The sequence below is a fragment of the Canis lupus genome, chromosome 16, assembly GCF_011100685.1.
Source record: "Canis lupus familiaris isolate Mischka breed German Shepherd chromosome 16, alternate assembly UU_Cfam_GSD_1.0, whole genome shotgun sequence".
NCBI classification, from domain to species: Eukaryota; Metazoa; Chordata; class Mammalia; order Carnivora; family Canidae; genus Canis; species Canis lupus.
Genome location: NC_049237.1, coordinates 41,623,178 through 41,635,806, shown reverse-complemented (window position 1 = coordinate 41,635,806; position 12,629 = coordinate 41,623,178). Strand labels below are relative to the sequence as shown.

Genomic DNA, 12,629 nt, shown 5'->3' with positions numbered 1-12,629 from the left:
CGTGAAGTTCCCAGAAAAAAATAACATAGAGCTCTGCACATCAGAACAAGTGCCCTCCCCCCTCCATCCTTTGTAGGAGTAGGTGGGAGATAGGAAGTTACTGTTTTATGGGTACAGAGTTTTAGTTTCACAGAAAAAGAGTTTGAGAAATGGAGAGCAGTGATGATTGTATAGCAATGTGAATGTACTTAACACCGCTAAACCATACATCGAAAAACTGTTAAGATTGTAAATTTTGAGTTATGTGTATTTTTCCAAAATCAAAAATAAACGAAAACTTTAAAAAATTAGCATAAAGGCAGGGTGGGCCTGGTGGTGGGCCATGCTGGGAACCATGTGTGATTCCTTAGCTGCAGCTTGCCAGAGGCTCCATACCACATCTCTATCTGCCACTGCAGATTCCTTGAGCATATTTGGATCTGCTGGGGTCAAAAGGCCACTGTGGTAGGTGTGTTTTCACTACAACCCAAACCAGCTGGAGAGCCTTTTCTTGCTCCAGATCCCACTCAGAGCTGGTAGCTCAATGGGTTAGAGCAAGAAGTGGTAGGGGTGCAAAGAGAAGTGACATGCCTTTCAGACTGGAGAAGCTATTTCAACTTCTGGGAAGTGAAAGCTATGTCCCAGACTATAGCATATCTCCAGAAACTTCACTGTGATGGCAGGCCCCTGAATTTTCCTAGATCGTATCACCGACCCTTTGACATGAGTGCCTTGCTTGGGCATCTAGAGCACATGCTACCTTTTGCTTATCAGATCTAATCAGCATGATGTTGCCAGTGTAGTGGGCCAGCAGGGTATTCCTGGGATAGTGGAGTGATTGAGGTCCCCTGTGGACAAGTTGTGACAGAGACGCATAGAAGTGCACTTCCAGATGAAAACAAACTGCTTATGTTAATCTCTGCTTATTGGAAGGACAAGACAAGAGCTATTTTGGAAGAACTGCATCTGGAGGGAATACTGAAGTGAATTTTGAAACCTCAAAGAATTTGGCAGACAGGAACAGTATGCGCAAAGACACAAAGATAAGCCGATACAAGATAAAGGAGGTGATTGAGTGACTCATTGATACATTCAAAAAAATATTTCTGGAGCACCTACTAAATGCCAGTGACTCACTTTGCTGAGTTTGTACAAGAGAAGGGCAGGATGTGGTCAGGCCTGAAATGACAGAGTAAGGAAATGGTACTTCATTCAGGAGGCTGTCGCAAACCACTTGAAGGTTTGTCAGCTGGAGAGGGCCAGGAGCGAAGTGGCTTTTTACAGTGATGAATCTGGTAGCAGAAGCTACTATTCCAGCCAGGATGAAGCAGTGGGGACCTGAACTAGAGAAATGAAATGCGAAAGGAATGTGAAGGAATGCGAAGGGATCAGCTGAAGGAGGAGGGAATGTACATGTGTCTGAACATGGGAGCCATCAAGACGCATAAGCCAAATATAACTAATTAACTCCAAGCTTTCGAGCTTGAGTGATTGGGATCAACACGAGAAATAATGAGGTCAGGTGGAAGATCTAGGATTAGGTAGGTCATAAAATAGCTGGTATCATGGGACTGAAGCTTCCTGAGGGCAGGGGCTACCACTGCTTTGGTTCCCATTTTATCTCCAGTCCTTGGCACAAGGTGAACATTCAAAAAGTATCTGTCACAGAATATGTTAAATGCTCAATCTTACTGAATTGTCACATCTACCCTAGGAAGGAGGTGTGATTATCTCCTTTCTTTTTTTTGCTATTATTATTTTTTATAATTTTGAAGTACTTAAGGCAATAAAAATATAGTAAATACAATAAACATCCATATAGAGAGAGATCTAGTCCTCAGCTTGAGAAACAAAATAATACATGTTTTATCATTATGCCCATCTTATAGCTGAGAACCCTAAGGCCCAGGATGGTTAGAAAACTGGTTTATGGTCACACAGCTGACACACACCAGAGTTGTGATAAGAAAAGGGACCTGTCTGCCCCCAGCGCCCATGTTTTCAACCCTACCCACTTTGTGGCACTGATGAAACCTCTGGGTAGAAGCTCTCAGCAGGTGGAAGGAACATAATACATGTGGCAGAGAGAGAACTGAGAACTAAAAATATTGATAGGGGAATAATTCGCATTGAAGCGACAGCTGAAGGGATGGCAGTGGAAAGGCAATACACAGTAATAAGTGGTCTGAGGACAATACTTGGACTTTAGCAATGTGCCTTCTTGGAAGGAGAACAAAATTTAAGAGACTATTTTAAAACCTTTCCTGTTCACAGAGTAAGTGCTGTTTTTATGCTGCTCTAGAGTTTCTTTTTTGGTTCCTAGAGAAAGGGCAGAGCTGCCTGTAATCCATGGAGTGCTTACTCTCTATAACTGGCATAGGGCGAGGCCAGAGAAGGCATCGATATTTTGCATCATCGAGACTATAAAAATCTATGTTATAAAACCTATCCCCCCCCAGGCAAAAATATAGGTTTTCTGCTTCCATCATATTGAGTACCTAATACAGGTCTATCTGAGACTGTGCTTTTCAGAAACATGTGCCCTCCTCCACACATTACATGGACCACTGAGGTTTGATAGGGCTGAAGAGGAGTGTATACAGTTTCTAATCATTAGTAATACTACCCCCTGAGGAAACATTTTTTGGTCTTCACTGCCAAATCAGAAGTTTTTAGTTGCCTCAGGAGAAATGTAAGTATTCCGGAAAAAAGTCTTGCAAGCATTTGATAAGTATCCAAATCTCCTCAGGCCAATGAAGATCACAAGATTTTTGGGTAAGTTCCAAGTTAACATCAAGGTTTTGTTTAAAAAGTCCTATAGCAATATTATTTACAATCGAAATATCTACGTGATAAAAATTTCTTAAGATGTTCTCCAGAAGTTTCGTAATATACAATAGAGTACTTTAAGTCTTGGCCTATAACATATGTCCTTAGGGCTCTTTAAGGACATTTGCAACCCCCTTAAAAAATATCAGAAACACAGAAGGGGGAGATAGGATATTACTGTGACTCTCTCTGTAAAGTCAGGATAGGCTAGTCTAGGTACAAAATTTAAACCATTAAATCTCAGTGGCTTCATGCAACCACCACCACCACCACCACCACAAAAACATGTTCTTTTCATTCAAAAGAATCTGCTGTGACTCTTCAGTAACTGCTTTTCAAGTAATGACTGGGGCAAACGGTCTATTTCTTTCTTCCTTCATTTCAGTCTAATGCTAAATAGTTTTTTGAGTATCAGTCACATCATATATGTAGAGTGAATTTACCATCATTATTTCTCTATAACCTTAAGACTGATCTCCAAATATCAAGACAAAGAAGAGGGGGCACCTGGGAGGCTCAGTCGGTTAAGCTTCCAACTCTTGATTTCAGCTCAGATCAAGGTCTCAGGGTCCTGGGATCCAGTCCTACATAGGGCTCCATGGTCAGCAGGGAATCTGCTTGAGATTCTCTCTTCCCCTCTGTCCCACTCCCCACTCATGAGTGCTTGCTCTCTCATGCTCTCTCTCTAAAATAAATAAATCTTAAAAAAAAGGGGGGGGGGCAGAGGAAGCTGAAGGGCCTCACCCAGGTTTTGCAGATCTTTGGCTCCAAAATGGTACACGTCACTTCTCACAACCAACTGGACAGAAATAGCCACACGGTGCCACCCAACAGTAACAGAGTTGAAATGTATAGTCTTCTGTGTGCCCATGAAGAATAGGAGAATATTGATGTGTACAGTCATATCTCCCATTTTTACATGGTAAAAAACCACTGATACTGTACTGTACTGATAAAATCAGTACAACTATGTTGTGCCTTGGCAAGGGAAGAAGTAGTTTGATGAATATGCAGGTAACTAGATATAACCCTACTATCTGATGTTTTGCTTGATGATGAGAATAGTTTTGTTGAAATATACTTATTTTCCATCAAGGACTCATAAATACTAGAGAAAAATAGCCATTTTTGCAACCCATTGGGCAAAGGCTGATGTAGTGCAAACCTAGGAGTGCATCCATCTGTGAATTATGTAGTGTTTTAAGATTAAGGTTTTTTTTCTCCCCTTCTCACTTCTTGGTTCTGGGGCCATCTGGGAATTTCTGCTTCTTGAAGACTCACAGATGCAGCATTCATCCAAATTTCCCATGGTTTGTTCTAGATACACCAAATATAGAACTTTAAGGACTAAGTATATGATTCTGAGTCTGCCCATTGTTTCCTGTACATAATTAATATGGAAATTGCAGGAAGTGAATCAATCTCCTGGAAGCTTCTTTTGGCATTTCCACATGCTCTGCTACCTTCATAGCTGGTCTACTTTTTGTTGGTGTTATTTGCATCACTATTTTGGAACTTGGTATCCTTCTCCTCTAAATCTCCCTTCAATCTCCCAGTATCTGCCAAGGTAGCTTGTGTGTGACCATCAGTTAATTAATGTTAGTGTTTAAGTTTTTATTTTAATTCCAATTAGCTAACATAGTGTTATATTAGTTTCAGGTGTACAATATAGTGATTCAACACTTCCATACAATAACTGGTGCTCATCACAAGAGGTGCATCCCTTAATCCCCATCACCTGTCGCACCTATCTTCCCTCCCACCTCCCCTCTGGTCACCTTCCGTTTGTTCTCTATAGTTAAGAGTCTCTTTCTTGGTTTGTCTCTCTCTTTTCTTCCCTTTCCTCATTTGTTTTGTTTCTTTAATTCTACATATGAGTGAAATGATGTAGTATTTGTCTTTCTCTGACTGATTTATCTCATTTGACATAATACTTTCTAGCTCTATCCAGGTCCATACAATTAATGTCCATGTTTCTTAAGTAAAGGAGTAGCTAGTTTCTCATTTTTGACCTACTTAGGGTCAACACAGTTTGCATTACAATGATGTACTCTACATTCCCTCAGGTCACTGCCCTCCAACTCTTGTTGCTTTCTTCAATCTCTTTTGCCCCACTGAGTGGTGGCTCAGGGAAGCAGTGAAACTTGGGGATGCAAGGGAGGGTAATTACCAGAAAGTACAGAGTGGCCATCAAAGGTCAATACAGTGTATATAATCTAGTAATCTGAATAGTGACAAGTGGGGGAGGGTTCTTCAGAGAATTGTTAGATCAAACTAAAATGTTTATTTATAGAGATTTCTTTCCCTATTATTTTATAAATTTATTATAAATTAACACAGCTTGTTTTATTGCTGATTTACCCTGATAATTTGAATATAATTTTTGACTCGTTTTAACCTAATGCTGTTTTATAGCTATGATAATGGAAGATGTATTTCTGAACTAATCTGGAAATTTTTTCTTCAAATTAGGCCATTTATACCATTCAGATTTATGTCTTTTCACGCACCAGTTAGTGTTGTGAGTGCTTAAAAAACAAACAACTGCACTAATATGAAGGTCAGTTGTATGCAAAAATTACTTACCGAGTAAACTGTTGGTTTGCCCACCAGCAGAGGAATAGAAGAGTCCTGAAATCACATAATTCCAAGATTGTTATCCCATTCAGAATGCAAACCTCAAAACGAATATAGGATTCTTAGCACTTAGGGAATTTGGAGATGTTAAGCGCCCTTTAAGATCATTTAGGCTGGTGACTTTCACGTTCCAAATGAGGAGACTGAGCAGAATGAGTTGAGAGCGCTCCTGACTCTATTGCTGGTGTTCTTTATTAAGGTAGAAGTTATACCCTGGGTCAATTTTGCCAAATGCAAACATCAACTTATCTTTTTTGTTCTAATGGTCTCCCAGGGCACTGGGAGGTTGAAATGATACTCCGGTTCAGTCAGAGCTAAGTGGAGACGCCAAAGGAGCACCCAACACGGTGCCACGGGAAAAGCAGCTCTTCCAACAGTTAAGTGGCAGGTTGATGTGAAATTCCCGACTTCACAGAACACCTCCTAAGGATTTAACACTGCTGCTTATCCCAAACGCTACGCGCGAGCTGCTCCCGCGTTCCAGCATGTTCCAGCATGTTCCAGCATCGCAGGGACATACCCACTAGGCCGTCCTGGTCCGGAGCGCAGGTGGCAGCCTTCCGTCCGACCCGCCTGAAGTCCCACCTATCCTGGGACGCGCTGGAGGGAGCGGATCCACGGGCGGCGCGGGCTCCCCAGCGCTCCTCCAAGAGGCCACACCCCGCGCAAGGCCCCCATTGTGTCTGGGGGAACAGGGGCCTCGCTGGGTCACGCCGGCGGCCCCCCTGCGAGAGGAGCCAGCCGCCCCAGGCCAGCCGGGCCTGCAGCGGGCGGGGGGCGGGGGCGCTGCCGGGACCCGCAGGCCGGCCTCGCGCGGGCGCCGCCGCACCTGGAGGCGGAGCCAAGGCCCGTGGCCCGCCCGCTGCCGGGCGCGAAGCCCCCTCCCCGCGCCCCTCCCGCCGCGCCGCAGAAGCGCGCAGGTGCGGGAGGCCGCGCCCGCCGGGACCTCGGCGAAGCGGGCGCACCATGGAGCACATCCGCACGCCCAAGGTGGGTGCCCGGGCGCGGGCCGAGGAGGGGCAGCGGGGGCTGCGGGAGGGATGCTGAGCCGGCCCGAGGCCCGGCTTCCCGCGGGCGCTGGCGAGTCGGCACCGCGAGCGAGCGAGCGAGGAGGAGGAGGGGGACGCAGCGCTCGAGCATCTCCTTCCAGGCCTAGCTCTGGCGCTGGCGGAGCCAACCTCTTGTCCTTGAGAGCGCGCGCTGGGCAGGGGGCTGGGCGGGAGGGAACCCAGTTGTCCCTTGAATAATAGGGCTGCTGATCTGCTGATAGACGCCCCCTTCTAGTCTGGCACTACACTGCTGCTGCTGCCGCCTCCCCTCCCCCCAATTTTCTGTTGGCTGCTCTGAGCAGCTGAAAGAGAAACCAGCCTTCCCGATTGATGACAGGTGCAAGGAAAGGAGTTAAAGTACGCGCAGGTGGATTGAAGGCTCTCTTGGAAGCTTGTTGAATCTAAGGGTTCGGACCCACACGGCTCCCCCTGCGGCTCCCCCATCGTCAGTGGACCTTACACAGAGCGGACGATCAATATTCGCCGTGGGGTGAACGTTATTGTCAGTCCTTGCGTCTCCTTGCCTTTTCCACCAGTTTTCTTTCATTGAGGAGAAGGGTGCAGCTTACAGATTGGTCCGCTGGTGTGTTTGAACACAGCACCAGCTTTGGGCCCTCAACGAAAAACGCCTGGTCCCTGGTCCTTCCAGAGAAATTACACTGGAATCGTCGATGGCTGCACCAAACTTTCCCACTCGTAGTTGCGCTAGTCATGTAATTTAGAGTGAAAACGATGGTCAGTATTCCTGTCTGATTAAAACCCTGAACTGGTGAAAGAGTATATTTCAAAAGGAAGTTGGCTATCTCTCTTTACCACCACCACAGCTCTTTGTGTTTCCAGGATGATCTCAGTCCCAAATCTAGGCCCTTGATAGAGTTAAGTCAAAGGTGGGTCTGTGTGGTCACAATTTAGGTGGCCCCAGGGATCCCAACCATTTCATGCGGGTCTGAGGGGTGGGAATTGCTTTTAAATCCAGTAAGAAGAATTCATCTCTAAATTCTAGAATGGTTCCTAAGTACCTCTTTGTAGAAGCAGCTTTATGATGATCTCATGTCAGTGGAAGAATAGATCTTTTAGTTTGCTAGATAGTTCCAATGGTAAATTTAAATTGTATTGATTTTGCACTATGGAATTAAACTGTTGCTTTACTATTGGGAAATTGTAAACATAGAAGAGCGCGCCATAAACCACAAGGTAGGTGGCTCAGAGCTTTCAGGATTTAAGTGGTGCTAAATTATTTATTCCGGGATGACAAATTTAACTCATGAACTCCCTTCGTCCTTGCCAAGGGCATATTTTCTTTGTCGTGGTGAAGGGGGCCCTTTATAGAAATATCTGATGTGATTGTCAATAGCAAGAGTGATAGAGTGACATGTCACTATAGAATATGAATTTGGGGGGTAAAGGCTTTTTCTAATGTATGTCTAAACTTGTACAGCAAAGCCATGTGTTTAACCCTGAGCAGCAAACAATATTCTTTTATAATTGGTTTTCGTGAACACCCTCTAAACAGTGTAGTACCTCAAATCAGAGATCCCTTTCTATCTGGAAATGGAAAAAATGGAGAATCATCTGAAATGTCATTGGATGGAGGATCATTAACATTTAGGATAACACAGGTGGAAAAATTATATACAGAGATTTGGTAGATCAGATTCATTTACTCATTCATTTCATTTCACAAGCCTTTGACAACTTTCATGTATGAGGCTCCATTAGGTCCTGGGAGCATGAAGCATCAGGGAAGTCCTTGTTTAGAAGGAGGAGCAGTTGTAAGTTTGGACAGAGACATATACAAGAGACAGTGACCAGAGGGGTGGATGGATGGAGAACGAACTCAGCTATAGAGGGCGAGGGAAGTCTTATAGAAAAGTGGAGTCTTAACATGGAAGACTGGGAGCTGTCATGCAGTTGTGTCAATAGGATATATTGTAAGATATCATTACAATCTCAGAGAAGCTGAAACCTTGTGAGTGATAAAGATGGAAGTGATGAAATGATTGCTTGAGGCTAAACAGCATCTCTTCATTTTGCACTTTTAAGTGCAAAACTAATTTTCACAGTATAAGTGAAAAATAGAACATGGGAACTACTTACAGAGTATGTGTTGCAAAGTATATAATTAATGATGGTTATATTCATCTTTATTATTTGCTTCCAGTATGCTCTGGGGGAACTGGAATAGGTAGTTTGCCTTAGATTTTTCATGATTCATGTCTTGGGCTATAAGGATATAAGGTCATTCACAAATTTTGTTTTTTTGACCCACTGTGGGTTTGAAGTGATATTTACCATGTAGATAGTAGGTTTTGATTTTAAGAGGAAAAGAAATGCATGTATGGGTGTATAATGTACAGTTGCTTTCCTACTACAATGAAAGTCATTCATTTACTCTTTATAAGCTGTATGAAATCCATCACAGCCTCTGTGTTCTGCTTCAGTCTCTGGAGTGTAGTTTAAGGAGACAGATGCACATGAATAATCTGGAATACTTTGCACATATTTCTTTGTGTGTGCGTGTTTAACTGAAGCCTTTAACAGAGCATATGTTAAGCAGGGTGTTTCTCTCCCAGAATGGTTCCTTTATAGAAAAAAAGAAATGTTCCCAGGACAAGCTAGTTTGCAGCTGGGTCAAAGTGAGGACACCAAGCATTACCTGTACTCATCACAGTGAACTTTTGGGTTTCTATTTCACTGCCTGGATTGATTGATTGATTGATTAATTGATTGATTGATTTTACCACTTGAAAGCTTGCTAGTAAGAAAATATTCTGCAAGAAGTTTAGGGATAATTTGGGTTTAGTTTTATGAAAAGGCTTCAGGACTCCAGGATATAGCTTGAAGTGTTTTGCGGAATTTGGTTTGGTACTGGACTAGGATCCTGGCTAAGTAATCTCACTTTTTATACTTTGATTTTTCTGGAACAGTTTTTTTTTTTTCTTCCCACATCAGTAAATTTTAATTGTAAAATAAGATATGTGATGACCTCTCAAACTGCAAAGCTGATCTTGAAAATGTCTGCCCTTTCCACCCCATCCCCCACTCTGAGCCATTACTGGAATAGCCTACTAACTGGTAATGTCCTCTTCACTCTTCTCTAACCGCTTGTCTACAGAGGGAGTCTGGTGATGCTTTTATGGCACAAGGTGATCATGTTACTTGCCCACTGAAATTCCTGGGTGGCTTCTGTTTGTTTTTGTTTTTTGGTTATTTTTTTAAGATTTATTTATTTTAGAGAGAAACAGCATGAGTGCTGGGTGGGGGGCAGAGGGAGAGGAAGAAAGAGAATCTCAAGCAGACTCTGTGCTGAGTGTGGAAACTGACTCTGGACTCCCTCTCACCGCCCTGAGATCATGACTTGAGCCAAAATCAGGAGTCAGAAGCTTAACCACCTGAGCCACCCAGGAGCCCCAGGTGGCTTCCCTTTGTACCCAGTATATAAAGTGAGAATGCTCAGAGTAGTCCATAAGGTCCTGTGTAGACTGAGCCCTCTTCACATTCTTATTCACTATCCTCTGGTCACAACTAGCCTTAGTGGGTTTCTCAAATGTAAATTCTTTTCCACCTCAGGACTTTTGCACTGCCGTTCCATCTGGAGGATACTCTTATTTTCACTCTTCATGTGGCTAAAACTCATCTCTCTAGTTACAGACTGGATGGAATTTCCTCAGAGACATTATTATCTAATTCCTCCTCTAAGTCATACTTGCCTGTTATATTGTATCCCCAAATGCAATGTTTCACCTTATGCTCCTTGTTACAAGTTTTAGATTTATTTGAGTGATTGTTTATTTTTCTTAAAGATTTTATTTATTTGAGAGAGCAAGCATAAGCAAGGGGGAGGGAGAGGGGGAGAGGGAGAAGCAGACTCCCCACTGAGCGGGGAGCCCGATGTAGGACTCGATCCCAGGACCCTGAGATCATGACCTGAGCCAAAGGCACACTTAACCCACCGACCACCCAGGTGCCTTTTGAGTGATTGTTTAATGCCCAGCTTCCCTGCTAGACTGGGAGCCCTGTGAAGATGAGGATCATATCTTTGTTCACCCCTAACATGTTTCCTGGCACCAATTAAGCATACAGTAAATAAATTAAATAATAGGAGGAGTGAGTAATTCTTGGTCTCAGCTCTTCAGTTATTACTGTTTGCTTTGGTGATTCAGGCCTTGTGTGTTGTACCCGTGACTAGGGACAGTATTGTGAATCCTCTAATGGATTTAGTGTTTAGTACTTGTAGATGTCAATATATTATGTTACATATATGTAATGATATATATTTTGTGATTATACATAGTTTTACTAAGATAGAATCCAAATACTATGAAATTCACCATTTCAGTCGTTTCAAAGTATATGGTTCAGTGTGTGTTAGTGCACTTAAACAGTGTTGTGCAACTATCACCTAATTCAGAGCATTTTCATGTTCCATCCCCAAAAGAAACCCCGTGCCCTTAGTAGTCCCACTAATATACTTTCTATCTCTGTTAGATTTGCCTGTTCTGGACATTTTGTATAAATGGAGTAATCTGAGATGTGACCTCTTGTGACTTCTTTCATTCAGCATCATTTTTTCTAGGTTCATCCAAGTTATACCCTGTAATGATAGACTTCATTCCCTTTTACTGCAGAATAATATTCCACTGTATGGATAGACCACATGTTGTGTATCCATTCATCAACTGATGGACATTTGGGCTGTTCCCACGTTTTGATTATTATGGATACTGCTATGAGTGCTCCAATACTTGTTTTTTTAATGTGTGTGAAAGTAAGGTGGGTTTTGTTTTGTTTTGTTTTTGTATAATTAACTTACAATGTTACCTTAGTTTCAGATATACAACTTAGTGATTTGACAAGTTTATACAATATGCTGTGCTCACCACAAATGTGGCTCCATTGGATCCATTTCATCACTGTTACGCATCATTGACTGTATTCCTTATGCTCTTTTTATTCCCGTGAGTTTCTCGTTGCATAACTGGAGGCCAGTATCTCCTTCTTCCCTTCACTCATTTTACCCAATCCCCTACACCCTGAAAATAAAATTTTAATTCTCTAATTCCTAGAAGTGGAACTACTGGTAATATAGTGATTCTATGTTACTTTTTGAGGAAATTATGATTACATTTTATGTATTATATAACTAAAACTTTATATGTGATTCAAACAATATAGAATGACTTGTATAAAGAACCTAGATACTTTGGAAACAATTGTTTATGAATAGACGTGTGTTATGAATAGGTGTGAATAGATGGTTTGCATCAAAAGGGAACGGTTTCTCAGCCAATCCAGTGAGCATGACATCATATTTCTATCATTCCAAATTCAATTCTAATTTGTGAGTGATCCTTTTTATATAATCATAGTATGCTTTCTCTTTTTTTTTGCTTTTTCTCTCTTACTGAACTTTTTGCCCACTCTTATATATATATATATATATATATATATATATATATATATATTCAGAATTCACTTACCTGTTTATTGTTTTTATGACTGCATATTATTTGTGTGACTGTAGTTTGTGTAACCTATCTCCACTATTAGGCATTTGCATTTTGAGCCCCTGTGAAAATCTCTGGTACTGTTTTCTTAATATATACTGTCCAAGTAGTAGGAACAATCTTATGAGGGTGTTACATAATATCTTTCAGTATTTCAAAGATTCTCATATGGCCCAGTGTTTAGGCAAATTCTTTATAGTCTCAGCAGAAACAAAGGATAATGATGGTAGAGAAGGTCTTGCTGGATATAGAGAAGTTGTTTCCCACAATTGTGCCTGTTTGTATAAAAGAAATTAGTTTATCTCTTAAAGGAATAGAGGTATCTAAACAAATGTCTCTTGGCAGTGAAGATATGGAGGTATTTCAGGCATCTGAGAAGAGAATGGACTAGAATCATGTTTGTTTTTTTAATTGAAGTATAATTGACTTACAAGATGATCAGTTTCAGGTCACTATACACTATATACACATATAGTTATATGTTATACACTATAACATAGTGTTTCAACATTTACATACATTATGAGATGATCACCATAAGTCTAGTCACCATCTGTCACCCTATATAGTTATTACAATATTATTGACTATTCCCTATGCTTACACTTTACATCCTTGTGACTTATTT

General features: G+C 41.8%; 1 protein-coding gene across 6 annotated transcripts in view; it reads left to right on the top strand.

Moving 5' to 3' along the window:
- Positions 1–12,629, top strand: part of MTMR7 (myotubularin related protein 7) — a 174,043-nt gene that overhangs the window by 62,936 nt on the left and 98,478 nt on the right. Inside the window, exon 1 of one of the 6 annotated variants that reach the window (XM_038560259.1) lies at positions 6,320–6,435. The exons of the other annotated variants lie outside the window; for them this stretch is intronic. Coding sequence (XP_038416187.1) covers positions 6,412–6,435 — 24 coding nt within the window. The 5' untranslated portion in view covers positions 6,320–6,411. Of the gene's footprint in view, positions 1–6,319; positions 6,436–12,629 lie in introns of those variants that run through there. 6 annotated transcript variants of the gene reach the window in all.